Below are 25,935 nucleotides of genomic sequence, written 5' to 3'. Positions count from 1 at the left end.
GAGGGGAAGGGGGCGGGACCGTCGCCTGAGTGACAGCCGTGCCAACCAATGGGCGGTGGCGGTGCCACCCTGGGGCGGGATGAGGGCGGGATCTCGAGCTGAGTGACGGCCGTAACAGCCAATGGGCGACGGCTCCGTGAGCGCCGGGCGCGTTCTGCGGGAGCGGGCCGAGGCCGCGGAGAGACGGGACGGGGCGCGGCGGGGGCGGGGCCTCATCCTGAGTGACGGCCGTGTCAACCAACGGGAAACGTCTCCGTGCGTTCCGGGGCGGGGCGGAGGCGGGACCGCCGCTTGAGTGATGGCTACACCAGCCAATAGGAGGTGGTTCCGTGCGCGCCGGGAGCGTCCTGCGGGAGCGGGGCCGGGAGCGGGCCGAGGCTGCGGTGAGACGGGCGGGGGGCGGCGGCGCTGGGTGGGAGCTACGCCGGGCAGGACGGGCGGGTGGCCCGGGAGTTTGGGGCTTCCAGCAGTCGCGGCCGGGCTCAGGCCTGTCGGCCCCGAGGGGTCCCCGTGTCCGGGCTGCGGGCAGCGGCCGGTGCAGCATCTTCCCCGTGTCTGACGGGCCGGAGGAAGCAGGTGCCCTCTCCAGCTGCCCGGGAGGAGACCCAGCTCGCAAGGGGAGCCGGAGTTGTGGTGGGTTCATCTCCCCCACTCGTCCAGATGCCTGCAGGGAGGGTGCCGGGCGGACCCAGCCGGGGCTGTCCGGTGATGGGCGCAGCCGGACACACGGGAGGGTTCCGCTGACCATCGGAGAACGCTTCTCCCGGTGAGGGCGATGGAGCGTGGGCTGCCCAGGGGTGCTGCAGCGTGTTTCCCCGCGGGGACATCCAAAAGCCATCCTGCTGTAGGTGCCCCTGCCTGAGCAGAGAAGGTGACACTTTCAGAGGGTCTCTCCCACCCTCCACCACTCTGTGATTCTGTTCAGCGTTTCTTCAGGGCAAATAACTCACTGCTAGGCTGTGGTGGTTTAGGTCTCACTGGGTATTTGTGCTTTGTTGCACTGAGGTGCGTGGGGCTGAGTGGTTACAGAGCTCCTTGGGCATGCTGGACCGTCTCCCCTTGCCTTCCCCAGTTCACTGCATACACACACCCCTCTGTTCCAGTGACCGTGGCTGAACACGGCCTGGCTGAGAGGGTACCTGACTGTGATAGAGCCCAGAGAGTGCTGGAGCAATTCCTCCTGTCAGTTGGGACTGGCATCAGCTGGTGATGGAAGGAAAGTAGAAGAGCAGTTGCAGGAAAATCAGCCCCTGGAAATGTGTGTTTGGGCAGTGGTGGCTGGAGGGGCTGACCTGGATGTGACCTGGATCTGACCTTGAGTCCTAGTGCTGTCCATTGCTGCTTGGCGAAATTTTTATCTCAGTCTTCCAGTTGTAATAATATAATATAACATGGATATGACTCAGTGTGCAGGTCTGGAACACGTTATCTGGATGGTGTCTGAGAGGTTTGCTGGTGCTGCCTTGGTCTGCACCCTTTGAACCTCCTGGGGCAGCTGCCTTGGTGCTGCTGAGACTTTCCCAAAGGACTGAGTGGTTTGTTGTAAAGTGGGAGACAGACACAGCCTGTCTGGGGTGGCCCATGTAAAGCCACACAGGCTTTGTGACTTTCCTTTGGAATCTCACCTCTGATGGTGGCACCGAGGGATTGCTTCAGGATAAGTGTTGTTTGATTTTTAACTCCATGCCCAGCTTGTGTCTCGGTTCTTGTGTGCGTTCCTGGGGCTGGCAGCTGGCCCGGGGTGTAGGGGCTGAGTCAACTGCTGTTGTCAGTATTGCTACCGTGGGCATTCAGATACTGTGAGTCAGGTTAAAAACCCACGGCTTTAAAAATAGTACGGTGTGGGTTCTGTCCATGTGCCCTTTGGTGTAGAAGCCTTCAGGGCTGACATGTTGGAAGTGTTCTGATTTGGGGATTTTCATATCTTGAGGAAAAACTTGCTTTCAAGAAGTTGAATTTCATCACTTAGAAAAAGACAGTCAGTACAAAAGTCTTAGGACCCATGGCAGAGGCCAGACTTAACCTCCTTTTGCTGTATAATTTGGATTAGCAGCATATTTTCTGTGTCCAGGGGCTGTGGCCATGGATCTAATGAGGCAGGACTGTTCCTCAGCAGGAGATGCAGCAGCATGGAAGGAGTTAATACCTCATGGTTAGAGTAGCTTTGTATCAAGATGGAAATGACTAAGCACACTGCATTCCTGAAGAGTTACTTATTTTGATATAAAATCTGCTTGTTTGGTACTGCCCATGTCCTTGAGGCATCAGCATGGCAGAGTTATTCCGAGGAGCTTCAGGGTTGTTCCGGACAGGAGCAGAATGGGAGTAGCTGAGAGCTCTGGAAGGGGTCCTTTCCCTCCAGGAATGAGCTGTCAGCTTCCCTAGGCTTCAGAAGACCAGAAACTGCTTTTATTTGGCTACTAACACAGGAGGCTTGGCGACAAGGACTCTGGGGTGGTTTAGGACTGCACAGCTTTCATCAAAGGACTGAGATTGCCTCAGAGCTGCACGGGCTGGTCCAGGCGGTGTTTCTGTTCCCAGGAGCAGGACAAGGTAAGGTGCTGTGTCAGTGCCTCTGTTCTCACTGTGCCTCTGCTGCAGGGTGCTCAGGGGGCTGAGGGGTTCCAGCAGCACGGGTGGTGGAGGGGCTCGACCTCAGCACTAGACAGGGATTTATTCTGGAACAGCACTGGCAGCTTTCTCTCCTGGAGAATGTGGTTTCAGGAAATGGAATTGTCTTGAGGCTTTGCATGGAAAATGTGTAGTGTGCTCTCTGGCTTTCAGGGCTGGAAAAAGAGTCAGGGCTACCTGTCATGTGCTGTGAACATGCTGAATTCTTTTTCTTCGGGAGCTTTCAAATAGCGTGGGTCAGAGAGGCGGTCTTCTGTCAGAAATGTGTGATGTTTTGTCTAGAAATTATGTAATTTTCCCCCAAACTGCTGCTTCTGGTGAAATAATTCAGTATTCTTGACTACACCGATCTCCTCTAAGTCCTAATGCTGTAAGGGTGATAAATTTGGCTTCTCTGGAAATACCAGGAAGCACAAGTGAAGGAGTTTGGAAGGGGAGGTCAGGATGGAAGCGGTCACAAGTCTGGTTATTCTGTGACAGGTATGATTTGTGTAGTGCTTGATACGAGTGCTGGCTGCCTGACCCAGGTGGTCTCTGCCAGCTCTGTGTCCCTGAACTGTGTTTTAGCCTGTCCTGGACTGCATTTAAGGGTTACTTAATTTGGATCACACCACCGCAGAGTGCTCTTTCTTCGCCAAAGATCAGTCTCTACTCTTGCCTGGGCTCACGTGATGAGCTGAGATTAAATGCCTGGTTCTTGATAGCAAGCCTGGGCAGGTGAAAAACTGCATTCCTCTCCTCCTTGGATGGCTATTTTGGAAGAGACAGTCCAGGGAGCAGCACTGAGCAGGGGAGAAACTTTAAGCTTGTGCTTGACTGTCCATGGATCCCATTCCTGCACGTTCAAGGCCAGGTTGGACGGGGCTTGGAGCAACCTGGGATAGTGGAAGGTGTCCCTGCCCATGGCAGGAGGTGGAAGGAGATGAGCTTTAAAGTCCCCTCCAACCCAACCTGTTCTGGGATTCCAGGATTCCATGTGCTGGCCCAGGCTGAGCTTCTCCTCCGCGTTTCTCAGCTCCCAGTTGTGCCTTACCATGGGAGCATGGACGTGGGCAGTGGGAGAGGGCAGGAGCATTAGGCCTTGACTTGGGCCCTGGCTCAATGTGGGGAAGCAGAAATGGGTCTGTGGCTGAGGAAGCTCCAGCACAGGCAGTTTTTGTTGCAGCCTTCCCAATGTGAGCCGTGGCAGGAAGGATGTGGGGTGGGCTGGCAGCCAGCAGAACTGCCCAGCTTGGGCACAGCAAGGATGGACCCACCTGGAAAGCTGTGCAGGGCTACTCAGCCTCCTCTGGGCAGTGATTTGTCCTCATGGATGTGGGATATCAGGAAAAAGTTCTTCCCCCAGAGGGTGGTGGGGCACTGAACAGGCTCCCCAGGGAATGGTCACAGCCCCAAGGCTGCCAGAGCTCCAGGACTGTCTTGTGCAGGGCCAGGAGTTGGACTGGATGATCCTTGTGGGTCCCTTCTATGATATTCTGCAGATGTTTTGCCAGGCTGCTCCCAGAGGAGCTCACAGCTGGAGTATTTGGAGGAGAAAGCAGCCAGTGCTGCTGGGAATCAAAGCAGCTGTGGGCTGCTGTGGGGATGGGCTGCATGTGCTCCATGAGTGCTTGTGCTGGACCTGTTCAGAGCTGTGGATAAACCCTTGCTCCGCACCACGGGTCCTTTGGGTTCCTCTCCCTGTGCCAGTCCTGCACCCAGCAATCCGGTGTTTGAAGACCTGGCAGGCACTGGAGGAGCCTGGTGTAAAGCTGGAGTGCTGAGGAGGCTGTTGGAGCCCTCTCCTCACCTGGCTGTCCCCAGCAGAGCCTGTCCTTTGCCAGCCAGGTCCCTGGGAGTGTCCTGGAGCGCTGGTGCTGCAGCAGTTCAGTAGTGGCACAGCAGAGGGAAAGCTGCTTTCCTGTCTGCTAATCAGGGCTGTGCAGACACGGGTTGAGGAAGGATGGCTCTGCCCTGGCTCAGGATGTTTTGGCAACAATGCCTATTTATAGGAGAGGGCAGGGGCCCCTCGCTGGTGCGGGAAGAGGGTCTCCAGTGGCTACGGAAGCATTGAGGACAGTCTGGAATGCTGATGAGGGACAGAGGGCTGATGATGGAGCAAATATCCCCAGCTTGGTGCTTACCCAGATTGTCCAAGTTTATCCCGTTCACTGCTGAGTGGGAGAGTTCCCAGCAGCTCTCTGGGACAATGAGCTGAGCAATTCCAGCCTGCAGGAGCCCACGCTGTGGAGACAGGGAGCTGCTTCCCACAGCAACAGTGCTGCTTTGGCAGGGAGGGAGACTGCAGCACAGAGCCAAGGCTTGGTGCCATGTGTGCCCAAACCATCCCCGAACTGCCTGGGAGCCCTGGGATGTCCTTGACCAGTGAGCTTTCTCATTAATGCTATCAAGTCGATCTGCCAAGGCCAGTACTTTGCTTTTAATTGCCCCACTGCAGATCAGCAGCTTCAGGGATAGCCCTGAGCCCTGGAATTTGAGGTGTGGTACCCGCAGTGGGAAGGGTGTGGGTCTGCTCTGGTGGGGGCTCTCCACACCCAGCCTGGAGAGTGGGGCATGCCCCTTGCCAGGCAGGCTTGAGCTCCTCTGTCTCCCAGCTTGGTTTGCTGCCCATCCCTGGCTCTGCCCACCCTGCCAGGCTGTGGTGACTCAGTGCTGGCCGGGTGTGGTGGCAGTGGCTGTGGAGGACACGTGCCCAGGGTGGCAGTGGGAGCTGCCTGGCTCTGTCAGCTGGAGCCTGAGCACCGGCTTGGTGTGACTCTGGCCCCTGGTCCCACCTGGAGAAGGTCTGGCTGCTTTCTGCAGGAATCCTCTGCTTTTCCGCGTGTTTTTCCGCGTGCTTTTCTGCTGCTGTTTCCCTGCCTTTTGCAGGGGGATGTCTTGGTGCCAGGGGAATGTTACCAAAGCCAGTGTGGCCCCTGGCCTGAGCTGAGCACTTGTCTCCTGATACAAATGGAGGTTGTTAAATACAATGCTGGAGGATTGGAACTTCTGAAATGGGATAATTGCCCAGAGAAAGGGAGGAACAGGGCTTGTTAGAGCCTATGGGCTGCTGTCTTCTGTCCAGGATGAGTTTTCACCTGTGCTGGTATATCTGAGAATATTGGGGATGGCTTGTGAGCTACAGGTAGAGCCAAAGGGCTCCAAGGCTGAGGATTCCACACATGAAATGTCTGTACTGAGGCCATGCTGGACCTGCAGGTGCTGGGTCTGTACAGCCACCCCAGTTTTCCCTGGTGGTTTCACCTGCACTCCTTGCTGGATTACCTGGAGGATGTGTGCTGTATCCCCCGGATTACAGGTGTGGGAAATCTCAAAGAGCACAGCTCCTGTTTGTGCACGCTCTGCTTGGGTAGGAGAAGCCAAAATGTTTCTCTAGCATTCCTTCTCTGCTGATCTAAACACGGGCTGATTTTTCTCTTGAAGGTGAGAACTCACCTGTTTCTTTTGCCTTTTGAAACTCCCCTGGCTGCAAGCCACAGGCTGGGCACCGATACCCTCCCATCTCTTGGATGGCAAATGTAGGTCAGGTGTTGACAAACAGAACACCAGGCAGGTTTTCACTTGTGTTGTGGAGCAAGGGAGCACTTCTGGGAGGAGGATGCACTGCCGGAGTCGGGCTCTTCCCCAGCCACCACAGCTCTTCTCATCCTGTGTGAAGCAGCAGCTCCTCTCCGGAGAAGCAGACGTGGTTCCTTTTTTCTAGAGCTGCCCTGGTGCCTCGTGTCCTGCTGTGTCTCTGCTGAGTGGGGTGCTCAGGTGCCACAGGGATTTGTCTCCACTGCCTGAGCCTCAGGAGGAGCTGCACTCCTGCAGAAGGGCTGGCTGAGATCCACACTGCTGTGTTCCTCAGCCATTAAATAATTTCCTTGAGTTTGGATGCTCGGGATCCCTCAGGGTGCTTTGTGCTGTTGTGTTTGTTTTTTAAGCCGGTGAAGCCTCAGCTCCCTTTCACTCCCAGATGTGTACACAAACAGCCCCGGTGGGGAGCGAGCTCTGGAAGCCTGTCCTGAGCATGTGGTTGCTGTGATCTGGGGAGGAATGTTCTGCAGCCATTGCCAGGGAGCAGCTGGGAGTTTGGGGTGGGGAGCAGCATGGCTGGGGTGCAGCTGATGGCTCTCGTTTTTGCCCGCAGGTCGGAGCAGCCAGCCCGGACTCTCCCACACCGCTGGGCACTTTGGAGTGTCGTGCCAGCTTTGATGTGTGCAGGACACGGGAGGACGTGGCTGGGGCTGGACATGGGCTGTGTGTGAGCGCTCTGGCCCCTGCCATGCACCCCACGGGGGCTGGGGACAGCAGCTTCTCCCGTGCGGCCGTGCAGACCCTGTCCCGCAGCCACTGCCGCAACATCAAGCAGAAGATCTCGCAGTGGGAGGGCAGGACACGGGGGTGCCCCAGCAAGGAGAAGCAGCAGCCTAAGGACTTTGGAGTAAAGTATGACCCCAACTGCAATGCACTACCCAAAGTGAAGCCAGAACGCACAGAGAATGGCAGAAAGGCTGGGTCCAAAGATCCAAAGAGCCTGGGGTTGGATTTCAGGGAAGATGCATGGAGCTGCTGGCAGGCTGGGGACTGTGCTGGCCCAGCTTTCCGAGCCAAGGAGAAAGGAGAAGGGCAAACAGGCTTCCCAGCCCCAGGGGTGACACTGCCCCCAGGGAACTTCTATACCTCACAAGCTCTGTGGAGGAGAGCAGATCCCCTCCTGCCTGGCAGAGCCCCTCCTGTTCCCTTGGACCTCCAGAGGAATCGAGGCAGCCCTGGCTCCACGGAAAGAGAACTGCAAATCGAAGGAGTGGACACTCTCTGCAGGGCAGAGAGGAGCTTGAGAAACATTTACTCTGAGGTTGAGGGGCAAGAGGAGGAGCCAGCTCCTGATCCACCACCCAAACCCCGCAGGACTTTCCGCTACCTGGCAGAGAAGGGTGCTGGTGGTTGTAGAGATGCCAGTGCCACCAGGGAAGCTCCCCTGCAGAAGCAGTGTGGAAGGGACCTGGTGTCATCCTCCAACAACCCCGAGAAGAACATAGCCAACAGGAGGATCAGAGGGAGAGCCCAGAGGTACATAATTCATCTCTCATGTCTGAAATGTTTCCTTAAACCACTTCCTAGATGGGTTTCAGCAGCTTGCTTGGCATGATGTCCTTGTGGAGGTGCTGCTAGTGATGATGCCTCTTTTCATGGGAAAAGGATATTCCTGGGAGGAGGCATCCTGCTTTTGCTGCTGACAATCTTGCAAAGAAGGCTACAGGTTCCAAACAGATGTCAGCCCACACCTTAGAACATAGTGGAGTGACAGTATGCTGGCCCCAGGGAGAGACCTGCCTGCTCCCTGCCTGCTGCTTGCCCTCAGCTGCAATTTGTGGATGGCAGAGTAGCTTTCTCTTGGGGCACTGTGGCTGCTGAGTGTTTGGCTTTCCTTTTTTTCCTCTTTTTTTTTTTTCATTTTTCTCTTGCTGCTTAAGGCTGGAGGCTGTGGGTAGTGCTGTTGCAGTAGCTTTGGCTGGTTTTCCCTCTTTCCCATACCCTTCTGAGGTGGCTTGATGCAAATCCTGCTCGCAGGTGAGCTGCCTGTGCAAGACTGGTGTGCACAGTACCGGCAGAGATGTGGCTTGAGGTTCTGAAACCTTCCACTGTGGCAAAGTGTGCAGCAAGAACCCGAATTTTATGATGATGGTGGGCTAGATCCCTGCAGCTGCTTTGTGACCTCTGTGCCCTGATTTCAAAATAGTGGCCAAGTGGATGGAAATGCCAACCCACAAATGCACGAGGTTCTCTCCCTGAGCACGAGGGGGAGAGGCCCAGTAGGAAGCAGTGCCCTGGTTCTGAGCTGCTCCAAGTCTGCAAAATGTGGTTTGGGTTCTTGCCTCTGACAGGATGGGTCTGGCCATGCCTGCTTGGAGTGTGCTTGGCCATGGAGCCTCCAGCTCCCTTTTTAACTTAACAAATGTCCCAGAGTAAGTGAGCAGGACTTGGTGCTGGCTTTGACTGGGATAATTTTCTTCTTGGTGTGGTGCTGTGTTTTGGGGTTGTGATGAAAATATTGATAACAGAGGATTGCGTGAGCTGTGCTCACACAGAGCTGGGAGGGGACACAGTGGGGACAGCTGACCCCAGGAATATTCCAGACCCTGTGATGTTGTGCTCAGCTGTTAAAATTGGGGAAGAAGCAGGAAGAGGGGCAACATTGGGAGCTTGTGTTCCCAAGTCACCGTTCTGCATGACAGAGCCCCTGGACACAGCTGGACACCTCCCTGCCGAGGGAAATAGGGAATGAACCCCTTGTTTTGCTTTTCTTGCCTGTGCAGCTTTTGCTTTACCTTCCACACTGTCTTTATCTCGACCCATGCACGTGTTTTCTCTCTTTTACCCTCTGATTCCTTCCCCCATCCCACGGGGCAGGAGCAAGGGGCTGAGCTGCTGCCTGGGGCTAGACCTCAACCCTTGGAAATGCGGGTCCAGAGTGGAGCATCCGTGTGCTGGATGGTCCCCAGAAGGGCCACACTGTGTGTGGACTGGAGACAGCAACTCAAGCAGGTGCCTTTAGAAGAAGTTCCACTGGTTTTCCTCTAGGAAATCTTTTGAGTTTGAGGACATCCAGGGCTTCCGCAAGCGGCCCGCAGCCAGCAGCTCCCACAGACCTCGGGAGGAGACAAATGGCACAGCAGGATCCAGGCTGGTCTACACCCAGTCCGAAGACAACATCTACGAGGACATTATCTGTATGTGCCTGTGCTTCTGGGGGTGCCCTCACTGTGTTTAAGGGTGGCAGTTTTGGGGAGGGAGGAGTGAAGGTGAGGATGCATTGAGGCCCTTTCTGGCTCGGGGACTTTTAAGGTCTTCCCCATCTGGGGGTCTTTGTTGGTGTTGGTGACATCTGCACGTGAACAGCCTGATTTCAGATGTCATGGGAGGTCACTGGAGTTGGCCTGTGCTGAACTGATTTCTTTATTAGCTCTTGGAAGGCTTTGCTTGAGTGCTGCACAGAGATCAGTGTGAACACTGCCAAAACGAGCTGCTTTGCAATAGAGCTGCTTGCTCTGCAGGGGAAGAAGTGTTTTGTTCTGCTGAGTCTGTGTACAGTTTGCCAAGTTGATGTCAGTGGGTTAGAAGGATGTGGTGGGAACCTCATCCAACTTTAAACAGGTCTCCCAGACCCTGTTAAAGCTTGGCAGACAACTGCACACTCTCCCCACTTATATCCCTGGCAAAAATACAGGGCTTTATCTCCTTTCATAAATCCCCCATCCAATGCTTTTCCCAGGTCCTACAAAAGAAAATCCTTATGAAGATATCAGAGCACTGCCCTTGCCCCTGTGGAAGGTCCCATCTGTCTGGAAGCTGCCCCCTCCCCGGAGCATCAGCAGGGCTCCCAAGGTAGGGTGGGGGGATTAAAGGGTCAGGTGTTTGCAGAAGCATTCTCACAAGGGCCCTCGTTTGTGCTCACCCCAGCCTCACATTCCACACTGCAAGTCATTGGTTTGCCTTATTTTTTTATTGTTTGTTATTAATGTAAATAATATGTAATGTAAATAATGAACAGCCATGGCAGCTGATTAAGCTGCTAAGGAGCAAAAGAGTAGGAGCAGGAGAGTGTTGGTGAGATGCTTGAGTGGGAGGGTGGGATGGAGGGCTTGGCAGAGCAGATTCACCAGCTGTAATCTGACTCCTCTGCCTGTGACCTTGGACCAAAGCTTCATCCCATGCTTAACTATCTCTTCTGCTTCTGTTTTCTAGCCTCCCCCAAAACCTCCCTTCCTCAGTCGCAAGTCGCTGGAGCTGAAGCCCTCCCAGCCAAGTTTCCAAGGGAAGATGGGGAAGGAGACCTCCCTGCCTGTCACTCTGTCTGAGTGGAAGCTGTTCCGAGCAGTAGAGGCTGCAAGCAGGAGAAAGAACCTGCCCTGGGTGAGCTTGAAGTGTGAAACTCCACTTCTTGCCTGGCATTTCAAGCTCTTGCTGCTTTGCGAGTGCTTTGTAAGTGGCCACAGAGCTGTGTGCCTGGCAGGTGATTGCTGCTTGGCACTGCTGCTCCAGCCATTCCCTTTCCAAGTGGCAGGGGTGGTGTTTGGGGATCTGAGTGCCAGTTCTAGCTGGGACAGTGGTGTTTTTGTTGGCCAGGAATTGGCAGACAAAGTGCTCAGTGTTGACCTGGAGGTCAGGGCTGTGTGTGAATACAAGCCCTGCCTCGTGCTTTGTCATCTAAGCCTTGTTCCCAGTGTTTCCATGGAGTGTGATGGTGCTGGGTTTGTGCTCTTGGTGAGCTGCAGGGGCAGCTCTGGAACGCTGTGTGTGCGTGTCCCCTGCTCCCGGTGACTTCCCAGACTCATCCTTGTGTTCACTGCAGGCCCTGAGCTATGGAATGGTTGTGGGGCCCTTGGTTACTTGGAATGTTGGCTTGGAGTTCTGCACTGGCATCAGGAACAGCTGTTCCATAGTTTAAAGGTGAAGAGGAACTCTCAGGGATAAGAGCATTTCACAAAGCCTTCATACAGTTGTCCCTTCTGGCCTCTCCTTCCGGCCTGGCTGCAAAGACAATCATGCTGCTGAGGCCAGAGGGGTGAGGAAGGCATTTAATCCACCTTCACACAGAGGACTGTTGGACTATTCTGACTCTCCTTTGGTGCCTTGGGAACCTTTCTAGATCCTTGTGCTGGTTGCCAGCTCACATCCCTTGGTGATAAAAGGCACCATGTGCTGTAGAAGGGCAGCTGCAGCTGCCACTGTGGTGGCACTTTGTGCATGGGACTCAAATTCCAGTTGTGGTAGCGGCAAGGACTTATTTTTGCTGTGGTAAAATCATTTCACTTCAGCAGATCTTTATTTCATCTGAAAATCACGTGTATTTGCTCAGATTGCACAAGACCGTGAGGTAGAATTGGACAGCTGCAAAGGACTTTTTAAACCTTTAAAGTGCTTTGGAGTATCAAGTAACTCCTGTCTGTGTTTTTAAACAAACCCTAGGTCTGGAAAATCAGGAAGGAGATGGCAAGATTATAAAAATGCTGTGATGGAGAGTATCTTTCATTTGGAGAGGGAAAATAAAATGTTCTCCCAAAGCAAACCTATTCCAAAAATCTGGTAACAATTTACATGCAGGAAGAGCACTTTACTCTCTTTGCTCATGAGGAATTGAGCCAAGATTGCTTGAGAGATTGAGAAAAGGACTGGGGTCTAAAAAGATAAAACTTTTTGCTTGAGAAACAGATGGCTGCCTTAAACACACCCAGGGTGGTGACTCAGCTGCACAAAAATCAGGACAGAAATGAAGATCTTCTAGGTGAGGCTGGATAAAAAGGGAAAGAAGGCAGATTTGGCAGGAGAAGCACTGCTCTCTGCTGTGGGCTGTTTGTTTCCTGCAGCCTCCTCGTGCTGGGAGGACTGGCTGAGGCAGAAAATGGGGGAGAAATCGATTGGAAAAGGAGAGCCTAAGCCTGATTTGCTGATCTGGGGATTAAATGCTTGAGCTGAACAAACAGGTTCTCTTTAATATATTTCGTTTTATGCAGTATTTGTGATGACAAATGTCTGGGCCCCACCCTCCCATGTTCAGTTTAATGAATTCTTGAGGCAGGAATGAACTTGACCTGCTCCCTGCATTTAGGGTAAATCCCTCTTCACATGAAGCGAAAGCCGCCTTTGATGTGGGGAGTCAGGAGCCACAGGGGCACTGGCAGGTGAGGGGAAAGCACAGAGCTGTGACAGGGACACAGAAAGTGTCAGGACTTTGGGTTTAAGGCTGTTGTGACCAGTGGAAGGAAGATGAACAGCATCAACTCAGGTTGTCAAAATGCTGACCCTCCTTTCATGTCTGTGGCTTAGTCTGCACTGGGCTGTGCTTTTTCCCAGCTTTTTTCTTCCAGTGGACCAGGTATGTGGTCCTGCAGCACAGACCCATTATTCTGTCCCACTGTCTGTCTTCATTTGTGCAAAATCACAGAATGGTTTGGGTAGAAAGGCCCTTAAATTCCACCTCATTCCACCCCCTGCCGTGGGCAGGGACACCTTCCCCATGACCAGGTTACTGCAGGTACATCATCCTTTCATTGCAGCAAACACCTGGGACAGGGCCTGTGCTTGGAGCAGCCTTGTTCTGTGCCTCACTTGTGCTTTAGGAGACTTGAGCTGACATCCAACTACAGCAGCAAACCCAAAAACCAACCCCCAAGCTACAGTGAGAGAGCTCTGCTTTTTCTGGGCTTGGAAGGAATTGGGATGCTGGAGAGAGTGTTCTGAGTCCTCTGTGGGTTTGTAAGATGTTCTTGCATAGAAAATGGAGATCTGATGCCAGACAGTTTGTCACTTCTATTTGGGAAGGCAAGTGTGACAATTTCCAGAATGCCTGTACGGTCTGGTGTCAGCTTTGAGCTGTGCTGACAGTGATCCCTCCCTTGCAGCAGAAATCTGTGCTCATTCTTTATCCAGTGAGCTAGGTTAGGAGGACTCCAGCCTCTGAGCCAGGGTTCCTGCAGGGTTTGGGAAGCTTTTCCCAAGTCCTGGATAGTGGCTGTTGGGCTGCCCTCCTGTTGGCACCCAGACCTTTCTCTGGACCCCCACATTAACCTCTGCTTCAACTTTGGATTTCAGCTGGTACTAAAAATACAGGAGATCTTTGATTCCAAGCGTGGAAAGAAGAAGGTGAAGGTGCTCAGTCCTGCTGGGAGAGAAGCAGCTCCAGTGAAAGGTATTGGGGTCTCCAGCAGCACTGTCTGTGCTCTGAACACCTTGAGTGGCACAATTCCTCTGCCCCCTGGCCTGGCACCACCACCTCACGCTGACACAACCGTGCAAACCCCAGACTTGTGGCTGGAATTGAGCTTTCAGCTCAAGGAACACTTGCCTAACCCAAAGATAACATGGTCACAAGGTGGAGATTCTGAGCCTGGAGAGCTGGGCTACTGGTTAAAAGTGCCTTGTCAAAAAAATCAGATTAAAGCAAAAATTCCCCAGAAAACCACTTGGCACGAGAACTGCCTCTGACTACTGCACTCATTGTCTGTGTGCCTTGTTCTGATTGTGTAGCCATAGTAGGGTCTTTATTCACAGCATATTCTGTTCAGCAACTCTGTTAAGTTTTACAGCAGCATCAAACAACCAGCTGCTTTGTGTTCCTTGCCCGTGTTCAGCTGACCCGCAGGTCATTCACTGACAGCACTGGCTTGATACCAGCTCTGCTTTTTGCAATTTGCTGTTGTAACACATTTCCCAGCTGCCCTTCGCTGATGCTTTGGGCAGGATTGGTGGGCAGCCCCGAGGGATGTTGATCTGATGAGTCTCAGGTTGTCTCTCTTTCCCAACTTTGGGTGTTGCCCATCTTCCTTCTGCATGGCTAATAAGTGAAAACTATGTGTGTTTCAGGTGAAACCAGTGGGAATGAAAGCGATACGGAAAATCAGCCCAAAAGTGAGTGAATCACAGGGGCTGGTCCTGTCCCCACAGCACTGCGCCCTTGGTGGGATGAGCACTGTGACGTGTGGGATCTGCTGAGACAGGGACAGGGAGCCTCTGAGAGGCCAGTTGGCCCAGTCTGGGAGCTGTTGCTGTGACAAACCAGCCTCTTTTTCTGCCACTTCCCCTGAGCCCTTGAGGTTTAATGCCATTAACCTACCAGTCACCAGAAGCAGATTCATTTTTGGGTTGATGCCATGGCTTGTGAGAGGTTGTTCCTGATCACCTTTGCTGCTGCTGCTTAAGGTCATTTCCCTCCTGATTCCTTCCCTTGGTTCTGTTTTATGTAATGCTGTGAAATGTCTTTTCCTCTGGGGAGAATTGGCCTGGGTATTTGTCCGGTTCCAATGGCCTGAGTTTGATCATAGACCCAAACTCCAGACTTGAAACACCTCCTTGGTTTTAGCTGGTTTTAGCTTCCATGTGAAGACAGATTAAACAGAAGGATCTGGCACAGGGTGCCCAGAGCAGCTGTGGCTGCCTCATCCCTGGAAGGGTCCAAGGCGAGGCTGGATGGGGCTTGGAGCAACCTGGGATAGTGGAAGGTGTCCCTGCCCATCAGATGAGCTTTAAGGTCCCTTCCAACCCCAATCATTCTGGGATTCTATTAATTATTTTAGGTGTTTCATCTACTTGAAGGGATACATTCAAAAGGCTTTAACTTGGAATGAAAAGTGAAGTTCCATTTTTTCATGTTAAGGAGAGTAGTGGAGAGTGAAGAATCTCAGCAGAAATACAGTGATTGAGTCACTGCCTGATGGAAGAGCTGTTTGAAAGTGTCTAGGATGTGTCACGGCGCCTGGGCCGCAGGAATTCCTGACGTCAGAGTGCTGTGCCTGTGCTTGTGAGTCTGTGCTGCCTGTCAGGACAGCCCAGCTCAGGGGTTTCTTGGCCAGGGAACTGCCCCTGCCTCTCCTGAGTGCCTGTGGTGTTTGGAGTGGCTCCCTGAGTCCTGGCAGCTCCTGACCTGGTGGAGCTGGGCTTCCCTCCCCAGTACCCCGTTGTGTCACTCTGAGATGTGTGAAAGAACATCCGGGCAGCAGGAGAAATTTCAGTTTCTCAATCTCCATCTCCTGTCGGGGGATTTGCAGGGCTGCTGCAAGGCCAGTGCTCCCCATCTGAATCATAGAATCCTGGAATTGTTAAGGTTGGGAAAGACCTCTAAGGTCATCAAGTCCAACCATCAACCCAACACCACCGCCGTGCTCACCACTAAACCACATCCTCAAGTGCCACATCCACACATTTTTTCAACACCTCCAGGGGTGGTGACTCCACCACTGCCCTGGGCAGCCTGTTCCAGTGCTTAACAACCATTCCAGTGAAGAAATTGTCCCTAATATCCAATATAAACCTGCCCTGGTGGAATCTGAGCTCACTTCCTCTCCTCCTGTCACTTTTTCCCTGGGAGAAGAGCAGCTCTGTGAGTGAGGAGCCAACACAGGCATCCCATGTCCCATGGAGAGCAGCCAGATGTTGGGCAAATCCCCCCATCCCTTTTCCCCCTCTGATGGCAATGCTGAGTCCTCTTGTGTGCCCTGTAGGTGTGTGGCAGTGCCAGCCACAGGCTGGTTTGGGATTTATTCCTCTCCCCAGGTCGCCACAGGTGCCTGAGGCACTCGGCCTCCAAAAGGAACCCACACTACCAGACCTTGGAGAGGGATCTCATCGAGCTCCAGGAGCAGCGGCTCTTTGAGCTCTTTGTGGTGGTGTCCTTGCACAAGAAGGCATCTGAGGTCACCTACACACCCCACATCATCCAGCAGTTCCCCAGCAAGGTAGGAGTTGCATGGAAGCCTGCCCAGGGAGCTGCTCAGCTCTGTGTTTCCCTTCTTAAACGACACTGGTCAGGACCTGGGCTTGGAATGTGAAGCACCTTGCTCTGTTACAGACCTAACTTGTAGTGTTGGGAGGTTGTTGAATGTGTCTTGATAATGAGTTTATTGCCTTTTTTGAACTAGGAAGGTTCCTACTTAATTCAAATTTCATGAAGCCATAGGGTATTTGATACCAGCTGAAAGACAGGAGAGAGTGCAGAGCTCTGTCCCAAAGCTGGCAGGAACCTCCTCATGGCAGTCTGTCCTTTGTAAACAAGGAGTGAAGCACTGATGGTGCACAGGAACTGGAACCCCAGGGCTTTTATGCTTATTTACACTGCTTTGAAAAAGGATAATAATAAAATGGCAAAGCTGTTTGTACAAACCCCCAAAACCAGGAGAGCTGTGGAAGTTAAAGTGCTGTAGCTAAACCAAGCCCTTTGAAATAAGCTGTTCAGCCCAAATGGGTGGCAAAATCAGCGTGTGACTCTGAATTACAGTTCAGTGCCCACAGTTGGGAAGCTGAGATGGAGCCCTGGTGCTTCCGTGGTACCAGATTGAAATGAATATTCAGTTGTCACTGTCTAGGCTTGTACCTGCTGCCTTCCACTGAAAACAGAACAAAGCTAGGAATTCTGGCTGTGCCATCAGGAGGATGCCAGGGATTATTAAGGAATCTGCACGCCACCCACATAGAAGAGATGCCAGATTCATTCAGGGAAGTTATAGGGGACCCCAGAAGGTCCCACAGTGCCCCAGTTCCTGCTGCCTAAAGGATCTGTGTGCAAATACCTCCAGTGTCTTGAGTGTGTAAATGCCTTGGATTCACAGGATGAATAAGGAACTACAGCCAGAAAGTGCACAGTGTTAATTTACTAAAACTGAACACGCCCAAATAATATCTGCTAAAAGTGCAAACTTTAGGGTGTTGGGAGGCAGAAAGAAATGCAGCAGATTTGGCTTTTCCCTGGTGCAGCCTCTCAATCTGTCCATTGCCTTTGGGAAGGGCACTGCAGGGTTCCCCTCCTGCTCTTTACTGGCTTTTATAAAGGCACTGCCACAACAAATTATTTTCTCAGTATTTACTTATCCTCTGCTCAAATGGAAGTGTTTTGGTGAGTGACTTTAGATGGGACAGCGTGCCAGATTCAGTGTCTCCCTTCTAATATTAGCTTTGCTTCCAAATAATCTGCTGTCACTCTCTTCTTTGGGCTGTGTGCCCAAGGACATCTAAGCTTTTGTACAAGTGTTACTCTGTGAAAATGCTGTTCTGTTTTCCTAACACTTTGTGCTGTCACAGCTTGGGACACTGGAATAGCCCGGATGTGCTGAGTGCCTAAAATCAACTTTATGCCATAAACTTTCCACTTCTCGGGGGCATTTCTACTTAAATATGTAAAATTTCCTTACATTTCTCATGGAGCCTCTTATCTGAACACCTTTCTTTTGCCCTTTCTGGGCAGTTTTGAGCATGGAGTCCTTGAGGACTCTCCCCTGGAATCCTTGAGGGATTTGATTTGAACCAACACGTGGTGTGGCTGGAACGTGCGATTCAGAGACACCATTTTTGCACTCGAGTTATGAGTGATCTGCACATCAAAAGCTGAGCACATTCCTGTTCCTATTAGTGTTTTCAAATCTCCCAGGGGTAGAGCCAAGGCAGGCTGACCCAGCCATCATTTGGGGGGTCAGTTCTACCTTCATTTTCCAATAAACTTAGGCCATGCTTGTAGATCCTTATTCTGTCCTTACCAAGACCAGCTGGATCATTTTACAAAGGTCCCATCAGCAGGAAAAATGCAAGATGGGAACTGGGAATCTGCTAATAGTCAGAACATGTTCTCCTGTACCTGTGCATTAGCTATGTGATGGATCAGCCTTTGGAAGTGTCAGGAAAATGCTTTCTAAATGCTGCAGCTGTGCACCAACTTCAGTGACTTCAAATGCGTGTGTTACCCCTCCAGCCTGAACATCCCTTCAGACCATCAAAGGATACTGAAGAGAGGCTAAAGGTCATTCCCAAATTCTGCTTTCCAGATCCTAAAGACTGGTTCCCTTCATCAGACATTAAAAGGTAAAGACTTGGTTTTGAATACTCGTGACTGAAACAGGCAATGCTGAAAGCCTTGGGGTGTGCCAGAGGAGCCGCAGCCAGAGCAAGGGGAAAGGGAAAGGATGAATCCCCTGTGGTAGGAGGGAAGATGAGGTGTGGAGGTGGGCTGGGGAGCTGCTTCTGCCTTTCCTGTAAGGAGGACGACTTTGTCCAAGGCCAGCTCCTGGGGCTGGAAGTGCTTCTGCTGCTCCTTGGCTAAATGGAGAAGCAGCTGGGAAGGAGGAGAGATGGAAAAGCTCATGGGGTGCAAGTTTTTACCCTGAACAGATCCCAAAGTCCTTGTAATCGTGCCTTGGCTCTCGTCAGCATGACCAGAAGGAGTCTGTGTGCTTTGTCAGTCTCTCCCCTGAGCTGTGTGGTGAATTTAACCCTGACTCTGCTTTGGTCCCCCAGTGAAACCTTTTCCTTCGTGCTGACGGGGGAGGACGGCAGCCGCTGGTTCGGGTACTGCAGGAAGCTCCTGGTGAGCATCTCTGTGAGGGCTGGGGGTACAGAGATCACTGTCTGGGCACTGTCAGGACATGACTCAGGGCTGCTTTCCCTCGTGGGTCACCCATCCTGTGCTGCTGTGGTGGTGCCAACCCTTGGGATGCAGAGGGAAGGGTCACGATGGTGCCCAGAAATAGCGAAATGGGCTCTGGGCATGAACCAGCTCCTGGAACTGGGTGTTTCTTGAGAACTTTTGTAGTCATAAGTGTAGGGGGGACTGCAGCAGAAGGCATTCTGCAGATCAGCTGCAGTGTGGGTGCTGGGTTGTTCCTTGCCCCTCTGCTCTCAGCAGAGCTGTTGCTGTTGCCTTTCAGCCAGAAGGGAAAGGGAAGCGCCTGCCCGAGGTCTACTGCATCGTGAGCCGCCTGGGCTGCTTCAACCTCTTCTCCAAGGTGAGCTGGCACAGCCTGTTCCTTGAGCCCTGGCAGCCTGCAGGCTCCACAGAGTGACTGGATGCTTCTGTCAGGTTTAGTGATTGCAGCTCATCCCAGGAGAGTGGTGCTTCCTCGCTGTCTTTACTTTGAGAGGGGAAATAAAATACTGGTGCTGAGTCTTGTCAGCCGATACACAAATCCATCAGCAATTACTGCCAGAAGGGCTTCTAATACCTGGTGTTCCTGAGGGTGCCCCTTCATCCGCTTCTTCTGTGACTTGGAAATGGAAAATCAGTTTGGGAGGGGGTTGGATCTCCTGGTTTTTTGTAGCACCATGAGGAGGGCAGATAAAGAGGTGAAGACTGGGGAAAGCTGCTGCAGATAAAGAGCAGTTATTGCAGAAGAATACAGGGACAAGATTTGGTGAAAGGGGGTTCTGATTGTTGGAGCACAGTTTCTAGAACGGTGTTTCAGAGAGGTTTCTTGGCGAGGGGGATGGGGTGTTGCTCCTCTTACTCCTCTAAATAATGAGAATTCAATTACTACATCCAAGACATTTCCTTCCAGTAGCAGGAGATGGGAGAATGGAGAGTTGTGCTCACAGGAAGCTGTTCCTGTTTGATTGTTCAGACGTTTAAGATGAATTTCACAGGGGTCCCAAGTGAGGTGGGAGAGGCCTGTGGGTCTGTGCTGGAGCCCTCTCCAGGGGAATGCTCTGACAGATTCTCCCCTCTGGTCACCAGCAGCAGTGACCCAAGGCCCAGTGTGTTTCCCTGCAGATCCTGGATGAGGTGGAGAAGAGGCGGGAGATGTCCCCAGCCCTCGTGCACCCCTTCATGCGCAGTGTGATGGAGGCCCCGTTCCCCGCCCCAGGACGCACCATCGCCGTCAGGAGCTTCCTGCCAGGAGCAGGAGATGAGGTAACAGAGGTCAGGATGGGCTGCCTGGTGTCTGTGGGGTCTCTGGGGCACAGAGGCTCTTTGCAAACTGCACGGTGATGCCTGGAAGTAATTAGTCTGAAGAAAACATCCTGAAGTTGGAAGGGAGGTTGTCCCAGAACCCTGTTTGCTGTGGAATCATCGACGGTGGAAGTGATTCCCTGCTTTTTAATGAAGAGCTTCTTGGGCACTCTTCTGTGCTGCCCCATGCCAGCTGTCTGGGATTCTATGTAGAATCATGGATTCAGAGAATATCCTGAGCTGGAAGGGACCCCCAAGGATTATTGAGTCCAATTCCTGGCCCGGCACAGGGCACCCCAACAATCCCACCCTGGGCATCCCTGGCAGCGCTGTCCAATCGCTCCTGGAGCTCTGGCAGCCTTGGGACTGTGCCCATTCCCTGGGGAGCCTGGGCAGTGCCCAGCACCCTCTGGGGGAAGAACCTTTCCCTGCTCTCCAGCCTGACCCTGCCCTGGCACAGCCCCAGCCCTTCCCTGGGTTCTGTGCCTGGTCCTGCCCTTTAGGAGGAGCTGCAGCCTGTGGTGAGCTCAGGCCCCTCTGCTCCAGGCTGAGGGTCCCTGCTCTGGGCTGCCCCCCCAGCTCTCCCTGTCTGTGTCTCCTCTCAGGTGATGGAGCTGTGCCGCCCCTTGGACTCCCGGCTGGAGCACGTTGACTTCGAGTGCCTTTTGCAGTGTCTGAGTGTCTCCCACACCATCCGGGTCTTCGCCTCTCTCCTGCTGGAAAGGAGGGTCATCTTTGTGGCTGACAACTTAAGGTAAGAGATGAGTCTGAGTAGTTCTTTCTGAGGGATACTATCACTGGATGTTATTATTTCTTCTGTGTTTGGACCTGTCCCATGTCCAAGCTTGTCTAGTTTTGCAATTAGTTCCATTTGAAAACCTTCTGCATTCTCCACACAGCATGTGCATGCCTAGAATTTGGAGTATGCTGTTTACACAAGAGGAGATAAGGGAATGTTTCCTTTTTACCTCTTTAGTCTGGGTTGATGGTGGTTTTAGCTCCCTATAACTGAGTTCAGAAGTGGGTGCATGGGGCCTCTGCTGCTGCACAGACTGTACACGAGTGACACCTGCCCTGAGCGTTTCCAGCCTGTCCTGAAGGAGACACTGACCACCCACCCTGTGCTTCTCCCATCTTTCCAGCACTCTGTCTAAATGTGGGCACGCTGCAGTGGCAACGCTTTACCCCTTCACCTGGCAGCACACCTACATCCCCGTCCTGCCAGCTTCCATGATTGATATCGTGTGCTCTCCGACCCCATTCCTCATTGGCATCCTCTCCTGCTCCTTGCCACAGCTCCAGGACCTGCCCATAGAGGAGGTGAGGATATGTGAGACAGACAATGTCAGTGGGATGAGGTTGTCCTCTCTGGAATAATCTCTAGATTCTGTCTGAATACAAACTCTCAAACTTTTCCGAGCCACTTGGTGAATTTGCCAGATAAATGTCAGGGTGTTCCAGTGTTATCAAAGATAAATAATATTCACTGTTCTCAGAGACAGGCTGCACTTATGCAGAACTTGTGTTCTGTGTGTCACATCCCTATTTAAAAAACATCCCACATTTAAAAAACAAATTAAAGACCTGGGGTTTTTTCTATACAGCAACATACCTGGTTATGAGTCAGTGTATTTTTTATGTCTTTCCCCAGGTTCTGATTGTTGATCTTTGTGCTGACAAGTTCTTGCAAGAGGTGAGTGAAAGAACAGTACCAGTAACTCATGGTTTTGTGCCAGGAAAAGGCATCGATGAAAGAAAATAATAAAAAGAAATCAGGAAAAGCTGGTGTTCATGTGGAGACTGCAGTGGCTGAAGAAATACCTTGTAATCCTTTTGAACTGACAGAGAAGGGAACAGGCTTACAAATCCTTGTTGCAAGGTTGAGGTTGCATGAGCTGGAGAGCTCTGCAAAGCCGAAGATGCTGCTTGTCTGAGCTGAGTTTAAGGACTATTTCTTGGTTTATGATGTGAAGGGGATCCCTAAGATCCTCTGCTGCTTTTTATCTGTCTCTCTCTGTTCTCGTTCTGTACAGCACTTTCTCCTCTCCCATCCAGCTGCGGTGTGTTTGTTGGTTCGGGTTGTTGTTTTTCTCAGGAGCGACAGTCTAGGGAACAAATTATCACAGTTCACTTGTGCTTCTCTGCTGAACTTCCCCAAAAGTGCTTCTGCATCCCCAGACAAGTAGCTATAAAAATACTGGGGATTTTATTACTAGTTCAGGATATTTGCTTCTCCTTTTCCTTGCCTCACTGTTCTGTTTTGCATTGCAGCCTGCAACTGGAGAAAGGTATTAAAGGATTGGGATACTTTTTTAACCATATTACTGAGACTTGTTGTATTTTCTCAACAGACTTTTACTGGTTTTTGTGTGTTTTACTGGTGAAATAAGCCTGAGTCTGTGTGGTGGCCAGCTGTGTGTGTGACTCTAATAAAATGTACTTGGGGCATGCTGAGCAAATGTTTTTAATTTCTGTGGCTGCAAGACAAATATATTGTCTCCCTCAAGATACACCATATCACAGAATAACTCCCCTCTAACTGCTGTAGGCATGTTAGAATATTTCTAATCTATCCCCTGGTTCTCCTGCTGATCCTTGGCCATTTCTGTCTGTAGGTATCAGATGAGGACGAGATCCTGCCCCATAAACTCCAGGCTGCACTTGTACAAATCCTGGAAGAACGAAGTGAAATCCTGTCACATGGGCAGAGTGACACTCAAGGTACTTTCTGTGGGAAGGTTTCTATGGAAAAGTGTTTTCCCATTAGTAGATCCCATGGAGTTGATAAAAATGAGCAAATTGGAATAAATGCTAAGAAGTGACATTTTAGCTGTTTCCCTGTGATCTTGCTGAGAACATCTTCCTTGTGAATGTGTGAGAAGTTTGGTGTGCTGACAGTTCCTCTTCTCACAATTAGTGTGTGCAGAACTGTAGTTTCCTTTGGGCCAACAGCCTCAGTTCCTGGTCTTTGAATTTTGTTGTATTTTTCTGAGTGGCAGAGACAATGTTTTTCTCAGAGAATGTAGCGAGTTTCTGTATTTTAGAGGGTGATCTGGCAGATCATTTCCAAAGTTTACTGCTTTATACATGATCCATCAGATAAGGAAGTGTGAGAAAAGCTCTGAGTGGCTTGAGAGAATGGCACCAGAAAACTATATAATTCATAAAAACAAAGTTCGTTTTCCAGAGAGCTTGTCTTCTGTAGTTTGCCTGATTCTTGAAGAGAATTAAACTTGGCCTGTTATGAGCTGGCAGCTTATTAGACACCAGATGTTTGACAGGGAAAATGAAATTATGAATGTTTTAACTGCTGCAAAAGCTTTAGAGCTGAACCTGTCCCAGCTGCAGCAGAAAGTTGACAATGGGAAATTGAATATTTGAGCTGAGACTTCTCTGATATCAATCCCCTGGAATCTCCTAGTCTGAGACAGCCAGTACAGAAAGTGACTGAGGTCTCTAGAAAAGCTGCTCCTCCTTTGGGAGAGGAATGACCAAAGCAACAAATATCCTCCCCACAGGTGACATGACCCTCAACTCCCTGGTCTCTGAGGCTTTTGTGCAGTTCTTCGTGGAGATTGTGGGGCACTACTCCCTGCACATGAGCGTCACGGAGAAGGGGGAGCGGGTGTTCCAGCGGGAGCCCTTCCGCAAATCCCACGGCTCCCGCAACGTGCGCCACTTCCTGCACTTCTTCATGGAAACCCAGATGTTTGCGGGCTTCATCCAGGACCGGGAGCTGAGCAAGAACGTGGTCAAAGGTAGCTTTGGCATCAGCCTCTTGTTCCACAGACTCGCTTTCAAAGTATGGTGCCACGTGCCTCTGCTGTTGGGATTTTGTCACATGGAGTAGCCCTGTGCCCTTCTAATTACTCAAAAGAATTCTGTTTATAAAGCAAAGAATTTCTGCATCTCCCCTTTCTCCTTGATCCTGCAGCTTACACACACCACATGCAGGATTTCCTTTCATGGCCTTGTTAATCATGGTGCCACATGCTAAAAGATGGAGTAACTCATTTGGTGAGTGATTTTTAATTTTTTAATTTTTTTTTCTCTTTAGGCCTTTTTGAGGTCCGTGCCTTGGAGTATTTGGAGAGTATTCCCGAGACAGAACGAACTGGAATGAACAAAATCCTTCGCAGTCTTGGTAAAGGAACATCCTAGCTTTTGTTTATTGTTAAATTTTTTTAAATTAATTTTAGCTGTTGAATAATTAATTTGGTGCAGAGGAAGGCCCCTTCTCTGCCTTGTGCACCTGTGTCCCCTTGTTTACATTTACTGCTTCAGGGGACACTGAACATTGTGTGAGATTTTTCTTTTATTTTTAAGCTTTTGTGTCTTTATCTAAAGTTTGTGGGAGTTGCTGCTCTGAGAGCTGTCCAGGCTTATTCCTTAACTTTGGTCCTGGCTGAAGCTCAGGGGATGGAAGTTGTGTCTGCCGGCAGAGAAGGCCATGTGTGGCTTTCCACCTTAAGTTCCTCAGCCTGATGAGTCCTGGAGTGTCTCCAGCTCACAGAATCCCACCGATGCCTTTTCCTGGTCTTAAAATCAAGAGTCATACACGGTTAGAAGGGAAAAAGGGATTTTACCTTGGTATTTATTTTAAGGATCCTTAGGTGCACACATCCAGGTCATATGCACCGAAATGCACCCCGCAAAAAATGCCGCCCCCAAAAGATCTGGTATATCATTATAGGTGTTACTAATTAGCAGATCTATCAAAGATTCCCCAGTGAGAGGCTCAAGTGAGCCCCCCTCCCTAAGGAGCCTTCCCCTGGATGGTTCTATGTTGGTTTACAGAATGTGTGCTGGAGAGGACCTTGGGCTCTGGGGCACACTGATCCCTGGCTACGAAGCTTCTAGAATGTTTCGTCTCTTAGCTTGACAAACAAGTCCAAGAATGTAGGGAAAAAGCACTAAGAATACAGGAGGTGTAAAAAGGTATAACAGGGGTATAAAAGAAAAGGCAAAAAATCTTCATGGCATCACCACAATGATTTGGGTAGGAAGGGACCAGTTCCTGCCCTGGGCAGGGCCACCTTCCACTATCCCAGGTTGCTCCAAGCCCCGTCCAGCCTGGCCTTGGACATTTCCAGGGATCCAGGGGCAACCACGGCTTCTCTGGGCACCCTGTGCCAGGGCCTCCCCACCCTCGCCTAAAGCTCCTAATGCTGTTTTTTCTCTGCAGGCAGTAAAATGAAATTCCTGCAGAAGAAGTGACCGGGCGCTGCTGCGGGACAGCGGCGGGACGGGGGAACCGCGGACCCCGCCCGGGGCCGGGCTGCGCTGTGCCGGGAGGGCGGGGGCGGGGCGGGGGCTCCGCGTGTGCCGATCGCATGGATCGATAACAGCTCATGGACCGATAACCAGCTCCATGGATCGATAACAGCTCATGGATCAATAACAGCTCGTGGATCCAACCCTTCACGTGTCTCCGTTTCCTAAAGGGGAGCGGCCGCGACGGGCGGGGCGGGGCCGGGAGGGCGGGCCAGGCCTGGAGTCGCTCCGGGAGCGACGGGACTGAGCGGGGAGGGGCAGGGCCAGGGTCGGAATCGCACCGGGAGGGGCGGGGCCAGGCCTGGAAACGCTCCGGGAGCGGCGGGACCGGGGCTGGAGTCGAACCGGGAGCGGTGGGGGTGGAGCCGGACGGGGGGGCGGGCCGGGAATGGGCGGTGTTTGTGCCGGGAGGGGCGGGGTTTGTGCTGGAATGGGCGGGGTTTGATCTGTGAGGGGCGGGGCTTGTGCTGGAATGGGCGGTGTTTGTGCCGGGAGGGGCGGGGTTTGAGCCGGGAGGGGCGGGGTTTGAGCCGGGAGGGGCGGGGTTTGAGCTGTGAGGGGCGGGGTTTGAGCTGTGAGGGGCGGGGTTTGAGCCGGGAGGGGCGGGGTTTGAGCCGGGAGGGGCGGGGTTTGTGCCGGGAGGGCGGGGTTTGTGCCGGGAGGGGCGGGGTTTGTGCCGGGAGGGCGGGGTTTGAGCCGGGAGGGGCGGGGTTTGTGCCGGGAGGGGCGGGGTTTGTGCTGGAATGGGCGGGGTTTGTGCTGGAATGGGCGGGGTTTGTGCCGGGAGGGGCGGGGTCTGCGGCGGAGCCGTGCGCGGTCCCGCTGGGTGTGACGTGATT

General features: G+C 52.1%; 1 protein-coding gene across 9 annotated transcripts; it reads left to right on the top strand.

The window, feature by feature from the left end:
* The first annotated feature begins 320 nt into the window (after positions 1 to 320).
* On the top strand, positions 321 to 25,244 carry DENND2C (DENN domain containing 2C). 9 transcript variants are annotated; one of them, XM_039565458.1, is made up of 19 exons: positions 321 to 383; positions 6,764 to 7,686; positions 9,199 to 9,347; positions 9,890 to 10,002; positions 10,363 to 10,530; positions 13,210 to 13,306; positions 13,981 to 14,025; positions 15,667 to 15,848; positions 17,852 to 17,961; positions 18,394 to 18,463; positions 18,804 to 18,881; positions 19,643 to 19,783; positions 20,428 to 20,576; positions 20,965 to 21,142; positions 21,474 to 21,515; positions 22,438 to 22,543; positions 23,341 to 23,580; positions 23,880 to 23,966; positions 25,008 to 25,244. In XM_039565458.1, the coding sequence occupies exons 2-19, from the start codon at positions 6,899 to 6,901 to the stop codon at positions 25,037 to 25,039; spliced, it is 2,775 nt and encodes a 924-aa protein (XP_039421392.1). In that variant the 5' UTR covers positions 321 to 383; positions 6,764 to 6,898; the 3' UTR covers positions 25,040 to 25,244. The 9 variants fall into 9 exon arrangements, 8 of the variants coding, with proteins under 8 accessions (XP_039421392.1, XP_039421391.1, XP_039421385.1 ...); XM_039565457.1 differs by having other exon boundaries at positions 328 to 383; positions 19,628 to 19,783; XM_039565451.1 differs by lacking the exon at positions 321 to 383 and adding an exon at positions 432 to 633 and having other exon boundaries at positions 19,628 to 19,783.
* Positions 25,245 to 25,935: the final 691 nt, after the last annotated feature.

The sequence above is a fragment of the Corvus cornix genome, chromosome 26 (assembly GCF_000738735.6).
Source record: "Corvus cornix cornix isolate S_Up_H32 chromosome 26, ASM73873v5, whole genome shotgun sequence".
Classification (NCBI taxonomy): Eukaryota; Metazoa; Chordata; class Aves; order Passeriformes; family Corvidae; genus Corvus; species Corvus cornix.
The sequence above is the reverse complement of the archived record's forward strand: the minus strand, read 5'-3'. Positions and strand labels throughout refer to the sequence as shown.

What these genes read in the sequence shown, in the direction of transcription:
- DENND2C (XM_039565457.1), top strand. Translation starts at nt 6,899, where the DNA reads ATGCACCCCACGGGGGCTGGGGACAGCAGCTTCTCCCGTGCGGCCGTG. An exon ending in GCTTCAACCTCTTCTCCAAG is followed by an intron (nt 18,882 to 19,627) that starts GTGAGCTGGCAC and finishes CCCAAGGCCCAG; the next exon opens with TGTGTTTCCCTGCAGATCCT. An exon ending in AGGACCTGCCCATAGAGGAG is followed by an intron (nt 21,143 to 21,473) that starts GTGAGGATATGT and finishes GTCTTTCCCCAG; the next exon opens with GTTCTGATTGTTGATCTTTG.